General features: G+C 39.9%; 1 protein-coding gene across 1 annotated transcript; it reads left to right on the top strand.

Moving 5' to 3' along the window:
• Positions 1–194: 194 nt before the first annotated feature.
• capn7 (calpain 7) lies at positions 195–17,618 on the top strand. Its single transcript, XM_067509172.1, has 21 exons — positions 195–587; positions 717–825; positions 1,860–2,017; positions 2,130–2,197; positions 3,024–3,263; positions 3,739–3,825; positions 4,345–4,471; positions 4,765–4,850; positions 5,208–5,301; positions 5,556–5,702; positions 6,259–6,365; positions 6,478–6,598; positions 7,793–7,937; positions 8,446–8,545; positions 8,735–8,870; positions 8,983–9,058; positions 9,194–9,339; positions 10,659–10,721; positions 10,982–11,112; positions 12,687–12,779; positions 12,967–17,618. The coding sequence occupies exons 1-21, from the start codon at positions 486–488 to the stop codon at positions 13,109–13,111; spliced, it is 2,481 nt and encodes an 826-aa protein (XP_067365273.1). The 5' UTR covers positions 195–485; the 3' UTR covers positions 13,112–17,618.
• Positions 17,619–20,734: the final 3,116 nt, after the last annotated feature.

Genomic DNA, 20,734 nt, shown 5'->3' with positions numbered 1-20,734 from the left:
CGCAACACCCAGAAAGGTATGTGGTGTTTATTGTTCACCAATATGCCCGTATTCTAAGAGGATATTCTCCTAATAGCTATATAAAACAAAGACTTTAAAAAGTTATTATGCACGAATGGCATTGCATTAACCACATTATGAACGACGTCTCCTGCACTTGCGTCACAATTTAGCCTGCGTCTTCCTAGTACGCCTGCGCGAAGGGGTTGTACCGGAAAAACATGGTTGTTTTGGTATCCGCTAGCTCAGTAGCTATATGCAAAAGGTGAAGCTAAACTTAAACTACGTGGATTTGGCCGCGAAATTATTAACGGTTGTCAAGATTATTGTCGTTTTGCTTTGCCCGTGCTGATAAAAACAACTGTATTACGAATGAAACGGCGACGTTGTGTTACTTCGGTGAACTACGGGAGCTAGCGGTTAGCTAGCCTGTTAGCGGGCTAACTCTGCTAAGCCTGTCACTCTGTCAACAAGTTGTGTTCAGCATGGACTGCACAGCGCTGGAGCTCGATGCTGTCAAATTTGCCAAAACAGCTGTTACCTATGACCAGAATGGCAAATACAACGAGGCCGTGTTTTATTATAAGGTACGTGTCCGTGACGTTACATTTCAATTTGACAGCTGTATAGGGGCCAACATTTACTTTCACTTGGGATTATCACCTCAAGTATTTGTTCTTTTGCTAAACATTCCTCCTCTTAACCCCCTATGATAGGAAGCAGCCCAGGCCCTCATTTATGCTGGAATGGCAGGGTCCAAACTGGAGGGGATCCAGGACAAAGTCAGTGAATACTTGGATCGAGTCCAAGCACTTCACAGTGTTGGTAGGTTCACCTGACAAAAGACATAAGGGGTTGCTGCCTTTGTCATTAAGCTAATGCTTTTTGTTGTTGTTGTTGTTTTTAATCTGAAAAAAGTTTATGTTAGAGACTTAAGTAATTGGAAGTTGTCTGTATTTTGGCTTATTTTTCTCTAATGTTCACCTACAATTCATCTTATCCAGTCTAAATTCCCACAGAGATGAAGTGTTTGTGGTTAGTAATAAGTGTAAAACTACTTAGAATAGTTTTTAATGGGCCCTAAGGACAAGGTTCTGTTTGACAACTTTTTTCCATGACTCAAATTTGTGGGTGTGGGCACACTGGGTGTGACCGCAGTGACTCCAGGAGTGACTTTTGGTGGAGTGTGTAGCTGTTGTTAATTTCTCCCAGTTTGTTTGCAATGCAAAGCATAGCTTTATGAAACAGCTGCTTAAAAGAGATATGTGTAAAATATTTGTAGTTTTGTTGAATCAGCAGCCTTCTGATATATGTTGGACAAAATCTAAAACGAGATTTCGATGATGGATGAATCTGTTACAGCACTGGCACTTTGTTGGTCTTGAAGAACTGGCAGCTGCAGGGCAAATAAAGTATTATTTAAAATCAAATGCATAACTTTTCCAATTAAAGCCTCATTTCTGAAGGTGTATATATCCTAAAGTTTAAGTTATGTTTCAGCATCACTAGGTGAATGTTTTGAAGGAGAGATCTTCATGACAGATTGTGGCATTTTGGGTCAGACAAATAAAAAGACTGAACCTCATCAAACACCTCATCCTGCCTTACAGTTAACTGCAGTCCAGCCAATCTTGGTTGACTAAATTAGTTCGGGAAGCCAAACATGGACATGAAAGACATTAAGATGCAAGAAAACTGTAGTTCAGATGAGTTATTAATATAATCTGAAATATTAGCAGTCAAAATGGTGAACATGTCTTGCATTTTCATTTATGGACGGCTTGTTTTGCAATACAATCATCTACATAGTGTCTGTTTGTGTGTCCTCACTGTTGCCTCTTCTGACCTTTTGACCACAGTCCAGGCACAAAAGAGTGACCCACTGAAGACTTGGCAGCAGGTGGATCTGGAGCGTGCTCACTTCCTGGTCACGCAGGCCTTTGACGAAGATGAGAAGGGAAATGATGATGACGCAATTGAACTGTACACTCAGGCTGTGGAGCTGTGCATTAAGACGGTAACACTCTCTCTTTTTTTATCTCGGTTTTTCTATCTTAATTATTTATTCTTGCTTAATTATTTTGTTCTTGCTTACCGCTCATTCGTTTCTCTGTCTGTGTTTGCAATAGTCCAGTGAAACAACAGACCAGGCCCTGCAGACAAAGCTGAAGCAGCTGGCACGTCAAGCTTTAGATAGGTAAATGTTTCTTCAAGGTTCTGATTGTTCTCTGGTGTAGAGTTGCACGATAAAATGTTCGGGCACTTTCATTGCGATGTGTGCATGCACAATATTCACATCGCAGGAAATGTCATATGAAGTGAGACAAATTACACTACGCTACATGTAGTTACTTTGTAAAGAACAGGGACACCATTGACCAAAAATGTTTACTTTGTCCATAGTGCTTTCATTGTGATTTAACAAATGTATGAAACTAATTTATTTCTTGCTCCAAAATCACTTTATTTACTGGATGTGTGTCCCTCCACGCTCAGGTCCTCTTGCTTCCTTAGTCCGATGTTCGAGGATTGTGTAGAACATATCACAATATCATTTTTTTATATCCTAATGTATATTGCAGAAAGAAAAAATATTGCAAATTGTTTTTTCAATATTGTGCAGACATAATCTGGTTGTGTTTGTGGGGCCATTGCATCTCCACTACAGTTTCAGTGTTGACTTGACACATTTCAGCAATGGTGTTTTGTTAAGCCTCCTGTTCTTGAACCAGATTTTATGTTCTTAAATTATGAATAAATAAAATTTTGCATTTATACTAATGTAACTTGATGGCTTTTAGACTGAAATGCAAGGTAGGCTATATATATATGGCAGAAGTCATAATTGCCTTCTCCTTAGTGGGATTAAAATCTCAAATGTATATTTAGATATTCCACAGACATTTGTGGTAGTGTTATGACCTCTGGCCTTTAAAAAAAAAATAAAAAGACATTTAAGATGGCATCTATGTATATACTTGACTGTCTTTGTATTGATGTTTGTATTCACAATATCATTTCAGGGCAGAGGGTCTTAAAGAATCCCAGTCTAAATCATCTTCAGCCCAGACTCAGGAAAGGACAGGGACCTCTGGAACCAAGCCCAGTGGTGGTGGCAGTTCTAGTGGACCAGTCCGCCAGTTTTTCCCCCTAGGGCCAGACTTCTCCCTCCACGACCGATCCCAGCCCCAGCCAATGAGAGCAGTCCAGTCCAGTGAGCCCCAGGGTCAGCGCTACACATCTGAGGAGATTGAGGTACTCAGGTAAGCCAGCTGGTGGAATTTGTTGTCCAGGGGTTGATTTCTACAGATCCTTGTTTGACCTGGAAAATACTAGGACTACTACTACAGTCTGGGTCAATTCATGTAAAAAGATGAAGTTGACCAGACTCCGAAAATCCTCCTAATTTGCGATGTAATTGATTGTATGCAAACAGTCTCAGAAGACACAAATTAAACTGGAAACTGGTGATGAGACATTGTGAATTGTGTCATTGTCAAAGCATGCTAGAATATAAATGTGTTGTCATTGGTCAATATGTGCCTTTTAAATCTGGCCCTATACACAAACAATTTAGACTCAACCTGGCTTGATTTTTCTTTTTTCTGTGAAATTAGGCTGAAAAAAAGTCAGTTCTGTAATACTCCTCCTCACATTTTTAGCCTGGGCAAAAACTGCAGGCATTGTTTGCTTTTTGCTGCTAACAATCAAATGTTTTACTTGTCCTGGATTTTTCAGGAGCACTTCTACAATCAATGGCATAGCCTATGTGCCCTTCATGAGTGTGGACCTGAAGGAGCGATTTGCCTTTCCCGTCCCTTTCTCGTGAGTCTGCTTTTTGTTGTTTATGGTAGGCAGCACAATGCTGACGCTAACACTTACATTCAGGTGGTCACACACAGGCTGGTTCAGAATTAATTTTACATTATGAATGTCACTTTTTTTTTTCTTCCTTAACTGACATGAGATCAATGAATGAATATTTTGATGTCTGTGTTTCCTAATACCTAAAAATCTGTTATTCCCTCCACTATTTCTTGTAACAAATGTTGAAACTGTCAAAAACACACTGAAAGCTCATTTTAATCTGCATGATAATATGAAGTATGAGGGGGAAATATTATTTGATGGGGAAAACCTGTTGAAAACATTTTGTTTTTTAACAAGGACAAAAAGTTTAAGTCTCTCCTCAGTCCAGTAACATCAGTGGTGATAACCAAAGCCTCATCAAATTTCTGATATTTTAAAGTGTGGTGTGATGGACAAAGTAATCTGATTTGAATCAGTAAGGAATTGCGCTTTAATTCATATGTTTTCGTCTTCCTTTTAATTTTTTTCAACCAGGGACAAAGCAGGAAAGCTTGCACTGTCACCCAAACAGAAAGCCATCTTCTCCCGCTGGGTCCGGCCAGATGAGATCTGCAATAACCCCACCATGATCATGTCTGTGTCTAGCTTCAGCATCAAGCAGGTCAGTAGGAGATATACTGCACTATGTGAATTCTGATGGATTTGTATACTTTACACTATGTACAGTACATGTCTTTGGAATCAACCAGTATATGGATTCATGTCATAATGGATAAAGTTCTTCATGTGAATATATTCTGCAGGTTTTAAATATATAAACATTATCCAAATGTCCAGTTAAATTTTATATTCGTAGATATGGTTGTATATGTCTGATTACTCATACAACCGTTGATTTGTTGTTTTCCTGTCATTTCAACCTAAATAAATTGGACCTTGTCTTCTGTTGTCCAGACAGTGGTTTCTGACTGTTCCTTTGTGGCATCACTAGCTATCAGCGCAGCCTATGAGAGACGCTACAACAAGAAGCTTATTACCAGGTGCTGTACAGTATGTTGCTGTTTTATGCAGAATGTACATTCACTGCGTGGCAACTTTTACAAAAGTGTTTTTTGTCCTCTAATATTTTATTTCTGTTAGGGTGGAAATGCATCTGACATTTCTTTTAATTCCACAAAAATCAAAATCCCCTGAACTATTTGAGGACAATATAGTTGAAGTTACACAATAACCATTTAATGGTTTACGTTTAATAAGGAAAAATATACATGACATCCACACAAAGCCCGTACATCTCTGTCCTTAGCAGCAGTGAACAAATGAAATGTAGCCTTTGTGTGATACTCAGCTACGATTTAGCTTTGACACTCAATTGCTTGTGTATTTGTGTGTTACAGCATCATCTACCCTCAGAACAGACGTGGGGAACCAGAGTACAACCCTTGTGGGAAGTACATGGTCAAACTTCACATCAATGGAGTTCCAAGGAAGGTAACAGAGCTAAATATCACCGCCAGTTCTTACAGACTGTAAAACATAAGTGGGCACAATGTACGTACAGATCAGTTCCTTCAAGTTTTCAACTTCGCAAACATATTTTGAAGACAACACACACATGTAATGTGCTGATTTGCTTAAAAATATTCTCCTTACTTTTCTCCTTCTGTTTCCTTTGTAAATAGCCTGTCTCGGTATATGCAGTGCTGTTTTAAAAAAAAAAACACCCATCTCTGTCTCTGTCTCAGGTAATTATAGACGACTACCTACCAGTGGATCGTAACGGAGAGCTGCTCTGCTCCTACTCCAGCAACAGGAACGAGCTCTGGGTCTCCCTGATCGAAAAGGCCTACATGAAGGTGATGGGAGGCTACGACTTCCCCGGCTCCAACTCTGTGAGTAAAAAGACCGTGAGATGGAAGCATTTTTAAACTACATAATAAACCTGCTATAATGAATCTCCTGAATCCAACACATGTATTCAACAGCTCCCACAAAGAATTGAGAGAACCTATGTGGAAAGGTGCTGAAAAATAGTAAATGGGTGACTCGTTCTCTTTCCCGGGGTTTTTTTTGTTGTTTTATTTTTTTATTATGTACTTTGGCTGGACAAGTCTAAAGTAAAACATTTATTCACTTTTGAAAGTTCAGAGGTCGCCACAGCGGAACATGTTCTGCATGTTGATTTGGCATGTACTTTTTATACCGGATCCCCTTCTTGCCACAACCCTCCCACTTTTTTTTTTTAAATATTGTCTGGGCTCAGGACCACCAGTTGTGGGGCTCGAGACCAACCCGCTGCCTTCTGCATCCCAATCCAATGCTTTACCACTGATCCACCAGGCCCCCTTTAACAGTTTGGGAAACTATCTTGGCAAATCCAAAGTCTGATATTTTTTAAGAAGATTACCTTGTGAAAAACATTCTTTTTTTATTTTATGTGTATTACAGAATATCGATCTCCATGCGCTCACCGGCTGGATCCCTGAGCGTATTGCTATGCATTCTGACAATCAGTCATTCAGCAAGGACGACACCTTCCGAATGCTCTTCCAGAGGTGACCAACAAACACACACAAAATATTTCCTTATTTATGACCTCAAACCTTTTTCTTTTCTTCCCCTCTGTCCATTTGCCATCTTTTGTTTTTGTTCTGTCTTCGTTTTCAGGTTTCACAGGGGTGATGTCCTCATAACTACGGCAACGGGGGTGATGACAGAGGAAGAAGGGGAGAAATGGGGTTTGGTGCCGACGCACGCCTACGCTGTTCTTGACGTCAGGGAATACAAGGTCAGCTTCATTAAAGCTGCAGCACAATGTCATTATGAGCACTTGTATTTGTCATCAGAAGGAGTTTGAAGATGATTAGTTTTTTGTTACATGTGATGCACACTGACACTGCTACTTAGGACAACTTTTTGAAGTGCTAATGATAAACTTTACCTTTACAGGTGAACTTACTTTGACCTTCTCTAAACTGCACATGCACAAATGCACATGTCCAACTGTTCAATGTTTCAGTACATATTGCATAACATGCTGGTCTATAACTAGGTGATTAACCACAGAAATGTCAGATCCATGAATCGGCCCCTAAATGTTGTTCAATAACCATTTGCCATCAACCCCCTAAAAATGGATCAACAGTAATAGGCCATTGCGAGGCATCACATGGGATGTTCTCATGGAGAAATTGTCACAAAGTGTCATCAGCAGGCTGCTACAGAGAGACTGGAAGAGTCACAGAAAGGCATAGAAGTGGACGTCCTTTGGCCACATCGCATGCTGATGACACTTTGCTACTGTATTGTGAACAATTCCCTGCAGAAGCAGATGATTGCCACTCAACTCCAGGCACATTTAAGGCAGGTGCGAGGCACCAGAATGTCACGTCAGACCATTTGAAACCGCTTACATCAGCATGGTCTGTGTGCTAGATGACCTGCAAAGGTACCTGACCCACACCACCAGGCATCATCATCTTGCATGGTCAGGGGGGGCTTTGCGCTGGACAAGGAACCAGTGGGCCTCAGTGCTGTTCTCTGATGGAAGACTTCACATTGAGCAGAAATGGCTGCCAATGCTGTTTGAGACATCAAGAAGAACATTGCATTAGCCACTACTGTCACTAGAAGAGCCTTTGGAGGTGGAGTTGTTCGTCTGGGCAGGTGTATCTAGTCAATACAGAGCTGCCCTATGAGATCAACTGAGTCTTCGTGTAGAGGGTGGTAACCCTGCACCCTAGAACCTCACTGACCTGAAGGCAGCCCTTCAAGAAAAGTGAAATCCCATGCCTCAGCAGACAATAAGTCGACTTGTGAACATCATGCTACGTCGTTGTCAAACTGTAATTGATGCTCAAGGACACATAACAAGTTATTGAGACATTGACATTTTTAGTTGTGGTATATTCACCACCATTGTACCAAATGTTTACATGCACACGTGTGTTTTTTGTAATTTATGCCATAATTGCTCTTGTAGGGAATGCGCTTCCTGCAGCTGAAGAATCCGTGGAGTCATCTGCGCTGGAAAGGGCGCTACTGCGAGCGGGATGAGAAGAACTGGACACCACAACTCCTCAAATACCTCAACTTTGACCCCAAAACAGCACAGAAGTTTGATAATGGTACACAAACTGTAATCCTAAATGCAGATCCTACAATTTAGCAGAAAACTTATCTTAGTGATGTTGATATTGTTATAACATTTGCATTTTGGGTTAAGTAACTATTTAACTTTTCACTGAATATCCCGGTGTGTCTGGAGCATCTTAATATCTCCTATTACAGTATAGAATTTAGTGGGTTGGAATTCAATCCCAGTAAATTTACTGGGTGGGTGCCAGACGGTGAGGGATGAGCGCTACAGTGTATCATTGGTCAACACGTTGGCAAATTCCTCTCCAGTTTTTACCAGGCTTGGGACCAGCGCTCAGATCTGCACCAAACAGCTGGTGTTGGGCAGTTTAGGAGTTCAGTGGGGACACTGCCCACGGACACTTCGATATGTGAAAGAGACGGGCAGAAACAGTCGACCCCACAATCCATACGCAGGCAGTCTACAGTACCAACTGAGCCGCTGCTGCCCCCCCAGCAGAATTTACATAAATGTTCCTGTCCTGTGTTGCTCTGCAGGTGTGTTCTGGATTGCATGGGAGGATCTTTGTCAGTACTATGATGTCATCTACCTGAGCTGGAACCCGGCCCTGTTCAAAGAGTCCTCCTGTATTCACAGGTATGTATGTATTTATTTATTTTCAGTAGAGAACTCATATCTGAAAGATGTGTAATCATCCCATTTTATTTTTGTTAAATGCTCAGTACTAAGTTTATTGGATCCCTAAGTTATCCAGTAAGTTTACTAAAATCAGAGTAGACAGCTCCAATCTACAATGTGTGTTGTGGTTTTTTTTACCATGAGCAGCAGCTGGGATGGAAAGCAGGGTCCAGTGAAGGATGTCTACAGTCTGGCCAACAATCCCCAGTATAGGCTGGAGGTTCAGTGTCCAGCAGGGGGCGCTGCTGTATGGGTGCTGCTCACCAGACACATTACTGACAAGGTAGAGATATTAAACCAGGCTGTCTCATCATTTATTTTTATTATGTTCAAAGCTAAATATCAGTAATGTGGCGATGTAATATTATAATCACTTTTGTCTGATGTTTGTTCAGGATGATTTTGCACAAAACAGGGAGTTTATCACCTTGGTTGTTTACAAGACAGATGGGAAGAAGGTCTATTATCCAGGTGAGGTTTGAGAGATGTTTTCACTCTGCTGTTTGCGAGCATTGTACTGTAGATGTGTGGCAGCAGGAGTGTGATGAAATGTACATGTTGAGCAGCAGGCTGTAAAAAGATTTATATTGGGACTCTCCTCCACAGCTGATCCCCCACCTTACATCGATGGCATACGCATCAACAGCCCGCACTACCTGACCAAGATGAGGCTGACCAGCGCAGGGACACACACCTTCACACTGGTGGTCTCCCAGTACGAGAAGCAGAACACCATCAACTACACACTGCGGGTGAGGAAGACTTTGTATAAACCTTTCTAAAAGCATTAGACATTGTCTTTTTAAAAAAAATAAATTTCTTGGCTTTTTTTATTAATGATTGGTATTTGTATCAGCACATAGATGGGTCATGGATCATGTTTGCTCATGCTTCATTCTGGGTTATTGCAGTAAAGCACATGAGAATGTGAGCACTCTCCCCTGTTCCCCTTATTTTACCACCTCTACCGTTTCTCTCATGCCTTTTTGTTTTTGCTGTAATTCAAGTTGTAGTTTGACTGCTGCTTTTTGTTTTGTTTTTTTTTTGTTTTTTTTATTTGTCTCCCCTCTTCTCCCCTCTCTTCCTCACCTCCTTTCCCGCCATGTATCCTCTTTGGAAATTCCCAGGTCTTTGGTAGTGGGACCATTTTGACCTGACCTCACTGACACGGGTTTAGTTTTAGTTAAGTCAGGTTTAGTTTCAACTTAAGGTGAAGTTGAATTTAATGGTTATGGTTGAAGTCAGTGTAAACGTATGAGCCTCCTTGCAAAGGTACAAGCAAAAACAAACTGTACTTGTCTGTACACGTGTGACCCAGATATACAGTTATTTAAAATTCATAGACTGCTCTTAACTGCAGCGAGGACTGTGGACAAGCGTTTATGCTGAAAAATATTACTTATTAAATAAAACATGCCCTCTGTCCACGTGTCATGTGCGTGTGCATTAATTCTTTGTGTAACAGCAATGCAACCACCACGTGCTCCTCTTCTCTCTACCTAATGAACCGTGCAGACATTGTCCACCCAGCTCAGAACTAATCATTGAATGACGGATCAAAGCAGGGCCCATGTAAATCTCTCTTTTCTGATCTTAGTTTTACCAGCACTAATATGAAAGCTGTGTTTTGAGTCATAAATAACTTAACATCTCTGCTTCAAAAGTGAGTTTTCCACTGTTTGTTTTACAAAATTGCTGATTTTTATAAAGAATCAATATTCTGAGGTTTTTTGCACCTCTGGCTTCCTGATTTGTTCTTTGATTTAAAAGATTCTGCCCCAGTGTTGGTTGCTCGTAGCTGGCTTCCTGCTTTACACTGATTAAATGCAACATTCATACCATCTTGTATTTGGTCAGCACTGGTACTTTGACTACACAGCCCTGTAAGTAGCAAGCTGTGATGCACTGTGTGTTCTGACACCCCTCTGTCACAGACGGCATCATTTTTTTCCTCCTTGCATTAAACCAAGCAGGTGTTGAATGTGTATAGTCGTGCTGATCTGTGATCTTTCTTCTGTTACACACCAACTAATGTTCAGTGTAAACTATCAGGCTTTCTTTCTTTCCATAGGTTTACTCTGGATGCAAGTTCACATTCTCTAAGATCCCCAATCCCTTCACTCACACCAAAAGGGTATGTTACCTACACTGAGTCAAGACATCCACTACTTGTTGTGTAGTGTTGTTACTCATCAGATATCACTGGATACTGTTTCCTGCCAGAACATGTAGTTAATAATATCTTGTTTCTGTTGACCATCTATTATTATTTCGGTGTATTTTTAATGCAATATTCAGTGTAATTGGGGGAATTGGGATTTCATTCTATTTCTGGTTTCACATTAATCTAATTTGTTCAGTTCAGTATGTTTGTGATTCCCCTCCTGTTTTAAGATCAACGGTCAGTGGAAGGGGATGAGTGCAGGGGGCTGTGGGAACTACAAGGAGACGTATAAACACAACCCGATCTATCAGCTTAACCTGGAACGGTCAGGACCCCTGCTCATCGAACTCCGAGGATCAAGGTCAGACACGTTATCCTTGCATTGGTACCTTTGCATCTGGTCATAACCAGCCTGTTTGTATCCAAATCAAAAATGTTTTGCAAAAATTAGTGGAGCATTTGTTTTTCTTATTGTTATACTTACACTGAATGCACCACTAGCAGCAGATATTTGACACCAATGTGAGCCTTAACATTTCCATATCTAAATGATGATAATTAGATGTTTTAGCGTCAAAATTTGGGGACATTTAGATTGTTACCAAAATTTAGGAATGTGCCAGTTCACTTCCTGTTCATTAACAGGGTGAGTCAGTGACTTTTCTCCTGTGACATTTACATCTAATTAACTTCTGTCTCTTGTTTTTCTGATACATTTGCTTGTGACATAATATTCTGTTGCTCATTACATTTTACAGTTTCCTGTTTATTCACTTTTTGTAAAGTACAGAGAAGAATCTTATTATAAAATATCTGTAGAATTACTGTAATGAAATGTATTGATGCTCTATCATTGCTAATGACCGGTGTTGGCCATTACTTGCATTATATTATTTTTAGAAAAATAATACATTATGTAATTACTGTGGCCATTACATTGAAAACTGATGAGGGGGCCAAAACATTAGAACCACCTTCTTACAATGCACTCCAGTACGACTCCACTACCCACTTTGACCTCAACAATAAACACATAGAATTATCTCCTTTCTGACAGTTTCAACCTAAAAACTGAGAAATGATAACATTGTAAAAGTAGAATTCATGGCAGAGCAGCTGTATTGGATTGTATTAAATTGCACAGGTGGTCATATTGTTAGGCCTACTCAGTGTATAATACTGTTAAAAAGAAGTTGGTTTACCTAAAACACATTATTCCAATATGAGTTGCCTCCAAAGACGTAATATCCTCACACCATCAGACGACTGATGTGAAGGGGAAACACTCTTAAATAGCAAATTAATTGTATTTAATGCACCTAAAAGGTTTCCACTGACCATCCACTATTTTTCTAATAGACTAGTTTTATTTGATGCGTTTAACTAGTGGTTATCTCATGAGGCTTCATCATTCAGGGTCTCTTAAATCCTTTGAGACCTCCTCATCCTCCTTGGAGCCAGCCTGGGCTGAAGAGCCCCCCCACAGAAACATTAGACAGTGTTTTTGTGCTGAGTTTCATGGACGTATTCATTCTTGCCGTGAAACGCTTCAGAATCTCTTGCCCTGACTTCAAATACACAAAGACTTCAGTCACAGATTTAAAGTAAGCTGTATCCTCCTCATCTAAGTCTGTCCTCAGGGCTTCTCTCCCCTCAGCCACCACCCTGCACTTCCACCATTATTATGTAACACTGGTTACTTTCCTGAACTAATCAAGTATTGCATTACATGTACATTACTGCGTTACACATAAATACATGTGTTGTGTTTACTCTACCTTATGTAGCTTCTGATAAACTGTATATTTAGTAGCATAGCTAACGTTGATTATTTAGCTCTACTAATGAATATACTGTAGTCTCATCATAATTTATTAGAAACTTATGATCAGTCTGTGCTGAGCTAAGTAAGTTATCCCTTTCCCTTATCTACAGGCAGTATAGTGTTGGTTTTGAGATGGTGACGGTTTCAACAGCGGGGGATCCAGGTTCAGCGGCTTTCCAGAAGAAGACCAGTGGAGATTACAGGTACAATAGGGCTTATAATGGCATAGAGGTATCCTCAGTGAAGAATGTTTGTGTAGCTTTAGATGAAGTTAAAAACTACTGGAGTTGTGAAAGTGGGGATTGTTCTACAAGCTATTTGTTCTCTGTTGAAACTGTGATGCTGACCTGTGTCCTCCTTGTCTTCCCCACTGCTTGACTTTCTCTCCAGATGTGGTTTCTGTTACATGGAGGTGGACCATGTCCAAGCAGGCATCTACAACGTCACCCCTACTACCTTCCTGCCCAAACAGGAAGGACCCTTCTTTTTGGACTTTGCAAGCAACTCGCCGTTCAAGATCTCCCAGCTACAGTGAAAATCTGAGCTGTTGAGTGAGCAGGGAGTAGGGATAGGAAGGAAGGTACTAGTAAGGCCATTGTGGGATATTTATGAAACTAAGTGGATATGACAGGGTGTCAATAAAGTCCAAAGAGCTTCACATGTTAACACCATATCAAACAGCCTTTCCCTGTCTTCTCTCACAAAACCTTCGCTGCCATAAATGGACATTAACACTGACTTGATGCACTGTGCAGTTGTGAAGTAAGAAACTGATATGAAAGAACTCTTACATGGACTAAAACTCAACCGTCAAGATTTTTTTTTTAGGACATGATAAAATATACTTTCACCACAAACTCAAGCAGTCCACAGAAAAACTAATCTATCTTCTATCTTTATGCCATAATTATGTACACGTATGTACTGCATGAACTTCAAGGAGATGCACTAATTAGCATCCACATTGTTTTTTTTTTCTGAGGTATGACCACATCCTAGACAGGTCTGGATGTGGACAAATGACAGGGTTGAACTAAACACCAGCCGTGAGCCCAGATCTGCAGAAGTGGTATCAAGGCAGCCTGGAAGCATTGAAGTCTTCTCAGGTTCTGTTCGGCTGCACTGAGCTCCTTAACGATCTTTGTTGAATGGCTTTTCCTGGGCTTTGTTTTTCACACAGGGCTTTTCTTTCAAACTTTGGGCCGATGGTCCAGTGTCTCACAGCATCATTTTTTTTTTTCTCTTTCCCATGTCCACGTGATGGTGCAGCACCCAGTTTGCCATGAAAGAGCCTCAACAAAGCCTTGACTTTAACCCCGTCACTTATGCTGGTTGTGAGACAAACCTTTGCTGCACATCGCTAGGGTCGAATGATTAAGTCTTTTAGCCACGATATTAGAAAAAACTGAAGTTGCCATGTTAAGGGTTTTTTTGTTTGTTTGTTTGCCAATAGAAAACCAGAGTCATTATCACCAGATGACTTGAAAAGCTTTTTGTAAAGAAACTTTTCTAACATGATTGCGGTGATGTTTGTACGACCGCAGTTCCACAAAAGTGGGGACGATGTGTAAAAAGTCAACTAAAAACAGCAAATTAGCAAATCTCATCAACCCAAATTTTATTTACGATAAAACAAACATGTCAGATGTTGAAACTGAGACATTTTAACATTTCGTGGAAAAAATGAGCTCATTTTGAATTTGCTAGCAGCAACACAACAAGGGCTGGAAAAGTCGCCACAAATCAACAACAAATGGAGCATTTGACAAACAATTAGGTTAATGAGTGGGTATAACAGGAGCATTTCAGAGGCAAAGCCTATTAAATATAAGCTGGACAGAGGTTCATCGATCTTTGACTAACTGCGTCTAAAATTGTGGAACACTTTCAGAAAAATGTTCTTCAGGAGGAATCTCTGTGAGCAAGGGACAAGGCTGAAGGTCCAAACTGGATGTATGTGATCAGGCAGCACTGCATTACAAACAGGCCTGATTCTCTACTGGACATCACTGCATGGGCTCAGGAAAACTTCCAGAAACCACTGTTCAATCCACAAATGTAAGTTAAAGCTGTATCATGGAAAGAAGAAGCCAGATGTGAACACGATCCAGAAACACAAGTATGTTCTCTGGACCATAGCTCATTTAAAATGGTCTGAGGTTAAAAGGAAAACTGTTCTGTGTTCAGATGAATCAACATTTGATATTGTTTTTGGAAACCATGGACGTCATGTCCTGTGGACTAAAGAGGACAGGGAGCATCCAGCTTGTTATTAGGGGACAGTTCTAACACCTCTGATGATGTGTGCAGCTTAATGCTGAGAAGTTCAGAAGTTTTACAGCAACATGTGCTCCCGTCCAGACGACGTCTCTGTCAGGAAAGGCCTTGTATATTTCATCAAGATGATGCTAAACCGCATACTGCATCCACCACAACAGCACGGCTTCACAGGAGAAAAGTGTTTACCTGGCTGCAGTCCAGATCTTTCACCTATAGGAAATATTATAAAATGAAAAATCCTATAACAAAGCCCCAAAACTGTTGAGCAGCTAGAATCCTGCATCAGACCAGAATGGGACAACATTCCTCTCATAAAACTCCAGCAACTGGTCTCCTCACTTCCCAGACATTTACAGACAGTTGTTAAAAGATGAGGGGATGCTGCACAATGATTAACATCACCCTGTTCCAACTTTTTTGAGATGTGTTGCTGCCATCAAATTCAAAATGAGCTCATATTTTCCACAAAATAGTAAAATGTCTTAGTTTCAATATATAATATATTATGTTCTATTGTGAATAAAGTATGGCTTAATGAGATTTGCAAATCATTGCATTCTGTTTTTATGTTTTACACATCATAAAATCTAACCTTTGTAGAGGGAATGATGTTAAATTGACAGTAGTATCTGCCAAAGTAGTAAAATCAGTTTGCTTCCTCAAAGGGACATAAAGGTTTTTTTTCGTTTGGTTTTGTTCTTTTTTTTTTTAATTCTCAGGAGCAGAGCAGCACCGCAGGGATTCCAGGATGACGGCAGTTGAATGATGCCTGTGCACGTGAGGGCTGAGTGAGAATCATCAGCCCGATTTAACTTAGCACTGCACACAGGTATCGCACACACTGGGTTATACCTGTAGCTGTGTGTTTGGAAATGTTTGATCCTCGTCGTGAATGTTTAACTTGAATGTATTGCCAAATCACATCATGTGTTTATTTTTTTTTTTAATATTCTGCACAAACACTTATCATGTTTTTAGTCAAACACATACAGAAATCAACATGTCACCTCTGTCCAAGCAGACTGTCACCTTGTTTCCTCAGTTTTCAGCGTGAAAAATGTATTTTGGGTGACTTCACCCATTAGCAGCGTGATGTGAGAGATGCTGCTGCTATTTCCTATGCTGCTTATTGCTGCAAACTTAGCAAATCTTTTGCAGTTATGTCACTTGGCAATAATATTTTTGGGGTAAATATGATTCAGATTTGGCCATAAAGGCTGTATGTTGTGGTTTAAACCTGTTAACAGTAAATTGCATTGGTGGAAGCAGCCGCTCGATCTGAAACTCGGTAACCGTGCAAACGTTTGAGCTAAAATGGGTCTTTGATTTGTGAGACTTGGGTTAAGCTGCAGTTTAAAGCTTCTGTCTGCAATGACACTTTTTGCTTGTGAAATTACAGTAAATGACCAGTAAAGCTCAAAAACATTAAGATATATAAATATTTCTGTGCTGTTGATTGAGTTTAACTCCACAGGAGCCGTAGACGGCACCTCTGCTCTTTAGTAAGTTTCAATGCGTATTTCTACTGAAACCTTTTTCCAAAAGGTGCCATACTTATTTCATAGGTTGAGTCGCAGCCGGTTGTAGTTGTTCTCCTTTTCATTCCTTTTTCATATTTCAGTGTAGTATTTTAGTCTAGTTAAGTATCATTTGTTTCCTCGTCTAGCTGGGTTTTGTCTTAATTAATGATCAGAAGTTTGTACTAGTTCATTGTCTCGGTTTGGTGGAAGGTTTTTCCTTTTTCTTGTCACGTGGAGAGCAGCTGTAACAAGGCAACACAATTTCCCTATGGCATCAATAAAGTTGTTTGAATCTTTAGTAGTTACAGCACTAAAATGTCATTGTTGACCTACAGAATCCAGCCGTTTGCCCAAATGCTTCCAACACAACAACTTTTTTTGCCACATCTCCCGTGGAGTCTGCTCAGGTGACGCTGAGTTTTTGTCATGTTACAACTGAAGGAGCACTTTCCTTCTGCTGCTGAATGCTGTTGTGGAAAAAGCCGGCAGGTGGACCTTGTGTTAGCACCTTATTTTCATAACCGAAGGAAGTGAAAAGTCAGTTGGAGCGAAGGTTTTGTTGCAATGCTCTTCAGGCACAAACGTTTCCATGACGGTGAAGTGAATCTGCTCACACAGGCTTGTGTCAGTGTTGAGGGAACATGTTGTTCCGTTTACTGAGCAGGATGCAAGAGCATGTCCTGTTGATGCACTTTGCATCTGCAGCTATTGCGTTTTTATAGCCTGTAAAATGATTTGAATGGTTGGAATCTTCATCCTTATGTATACGTGTGTCACATTTGACTGTAGACCACCAGCAGGGCAGTGTGCACTGTGTCGGGACGTCTTTCAAACTATTGCACTAATATGCATTTATCATGTCAACCACAAACTTTGACTTTGACATTTTACGCAATTTTACATAAACCAAAATAACTAACTCATTACTTTTTCTCACCGCTTTCTTCTTTGCTGCTGCACAGTAATGCATGTTTAAGCAGTTTGCTGAGCGACTGAACGATTCTTTTCAGAGTGTAATGTATTTTTGAATATTCATCCAAATACTTGTCATCCAAATGTTCACCTGTTGATCAATGATCATCATTATAATTTTCATTTCTGATGGTGTTTTTAACTGGCGGCAAATTGTCTCCTAGGAAGTTGATCCTGCAGTGACCTGTTGTATGAATGAACTTGCACTAAATGTTGGGTTGACTGTGTTCAGATTTTGATTACATAAAATTATATCTGCATCTGTCTGTGCCCTTTGATTGTCTGTGTGTTTTCTAATGTTCAGTCCGAACAGTCACGGGACACCGTCATTCTGCACAGTTGGATGCATTATTGCATACTGCAAAATCTGATCTCATTAACATTTGAGGCCACAGCGATGAAGCAAAAGAGAAGGAAGGTCCAGTTTGAACTAAACGGAAATGGATTTTTATCAACATCTGCAGTAGTTAATGACCAGGAGGGATTGAAACTAAACAGACTTTCATCGTCCTAAGTGTCGGTCTGTGCTGTAACTGGCACAAACACTGAACTCGTTTTCCTTTTCATCAGCAGAAATGTTAAATAAAGAGGTAAAAAAGCCACATAAGTACTATGTATGATGGTCATTTTAAGATGTGGGACAGTAAAATTCTTTGATACAGTTGTTAACAAGTGTGTGTGTGTGTGTGAGACAGCAGGTTTCAGCCAGACGAGGCTTCGACAGCTTTTCTGGACTTTGTGGTAAGTTTTTAATCCTTGCTGGGTTGTGTGTGTTATACATTTATATAAATATTAGAAATTAATCCAGAAGGCATTGATGAGGGTGTGAGCTGCTGTGATGATCAGACACAGTATTGTAACTGAGGTAAGGTTTGCTAATTTCTTATTAGTTCACAATTCAAACCACAGGGTTGATTTTTAGGGAAACACAATTTTAAGTGTTAGCTTTTCTACAGTTTATAAAAAAAAACTGAGTTGATCAAATACCTGCTAAATATTAGGTCAACAATTAAGCAATTAGTTTTTAATCAAACATTTCACAGTTGTTCCCTTAATGTCCAAATTGAAAACTGCTTTTTTTTTTTAGTGTTGCTGTATAGTCTTCAAACAAGGCAGAGTTTTAAAAATGTTAAAAACATGAAAGAAGAATGGCTTTATTAGAATGTAAGGTTTGAAGAACAAACAAAAGTATAAAAACGTTTTAGTTCATATGAAGAGCATTTTGTTGCCACTGTGGCCACAGAACGGTTACTCTGTGCTGTGAAACAATGTTTAAAATGTGTCCATTAATAGAAAACCTTAGTCTATTATTTAATTAAAGTGCAGCCAATTTAAATCACTGCTCCTCATCTAGAGGCATCTGTGCTCCATTAATATGACGGAGATGTTTATGCTTTCATGCATTTCTTCACCAGTACCGATCTAACTTACAGGGTCAGAGACATCTGGCTGCTACCAACCAAACCCACCTTCTACACTTGTCTAGTCTGTTCTTATTAGATATGTTATTAGAGAATGAAATGAGGTTTTTAAAATGGAAGCGATTGATAGACGACTCCCTGCTGAGACAAAGTCAATGCCGCGTTAATGACCCACAATGTCTCTCAGACCAGGAAAAAAAAAAGTTGTTTCGGGGGGGAGGAGGAAGCAGTCATGGGAGAAACTGGAAGGTGGGGTTGTGTAAGTGAATTAGAGAGAGAGCTGACTGTGCTGTCTGAGAAACACAAGGCCCTTGTGGCCATGATGACAACTTAAAAATGTGGCACATTAGAATGTCAGCTCATCGCTGCGAGCTTGAAGCTGAAGTGCTTGGAAACTTGCTGAGTGTGAAGTTTATTTAGTTCCATGTTTCTCTACTTGTCTTTATTAGATGGACTTAAAGATGATTGCACATGGATTTTCTTTGCAGCCATGTGACGAGGGCTTTGTGTTGGTGCTTTCTTCTTAATTGGAAACGTGACATTTAGTTAAGTTACAGCTTCTCTGAAGATACTGCTGATGGCAGTGCAACAGCTGATTAGTCATCTTATCCGATAATCCCCTTTTTAATGCTCTTACGTTTTAGCAGTGACACTAACGATAAAAGAGTCACGACTTCAGTGTCTGAAGATAACGTAGTGATGTTCAATTTAAGCTGAACTAGTGAATTTTAAGTGACTCAGGGTAACAGTGCAGTAGACGTCAATTTCACTTACTGTAATCTGTAAGTCAGTGACAGGATACTAACGCAAACACTGCAAAAATACAGAAGAATACCGATAATGTCACATGCTGCTCGCACATGATACATAGGCCAAATAATAACAGGAGACACATGGCTGCAAACCAACACAGCGTAACCTTACTTAGTAGGCATCAGTAAAACATTTACGATCAAGTGTTTCTGAAGTATTAAAAGACAAACACGGTGTTGGGTTATTACTTTTGTTGGGGTTTTCTGACCAGGCACTAAATTGTAAGTGGGGAAGTGATTTAGAAATCTTCACAATAAAAGGCTCAGTGAAACCAGTAGTGGTCACTGCTTTCACCAAGTGTAACTACGGCTCTAGTCAAACTATAACAGCTGATTGGCACAGAAAACAAGTGTTACACTACAAAAAACATCAGTGTTCTCCTGCAAGTTGCAGAATATTAAACCCAACAATGCTTTACACTTAGCCTGGCTATTTTGGTTTATGAAAGACTTTGTCCATCAGAAAATATAAAGTAAAGGTCCAGAGTTATGTCCTCACAAATGCTGTAACTCTGTTTTGTTTTTTTGTTTTTTTTTAATATGGCCAAAAGTTTTTGGAGAGATGGTGCCTGATGGAAAATGTAGAGACTCCAGGACGGAGCCCTGAGAGACGCACAACAACCAGAGCTGAACGTAAGCTGAGTGTCTATAGGCCAACTCCTTAAATGAGAGAACGCAGTACAACAAAGTAAAACCAAACTACTGTGATCTGGTTATACAAAATAATTGCTTTTGAAATGGCTCCGCTTATTCCCATAGTCCAGAGTAAAAAAAAAACTTAGTTTTATAGTGTTAAGTGTCTTCACCTTTTCTAAGCAAATGACTTAAACTAAACAAAATAGATTAGAAAATAGAGCAGATGCAAATGTTCTGACTTGTTCAGAAAAATGTTTAGTCATATAGTAACAGTACACTTTTATACTACCAAGCAATATGTATTTCTAAAAGTAAAAGTGAGAAATTTGCTTCACATTCCCAGACAAATGGATCTAAATGTGTGTTCTTACCAGAACAAATCCAGCTCGAGCGTATTGAATTTGGCACAAATGCATTTTATTTCTTGAGAATTTTTATGCCCATCAGTAATCGTGTCCTCCCTAAGCATGAAGGTCAATTCTATGGAGAGAGAGAGGCTCAAATGTGCTACATGGTA

The sequence above is a fragment of the Channa argus genome, chromosome 7, assembly GCF_033026475.1.
Source record: "Channa argus isolate prfri chromosome 7, Channa argus male v1.0, whole genome shotgun sequence".
Taxonomy (NCBI): Eukaryota; Metazoa; Chordata; class Actinopteri; order Anabantiformes; family Channidae; genus Channa; species Channa argus.
This window is presented reverse-complemented; position numbering and strand designations above follow the sequence as displayed.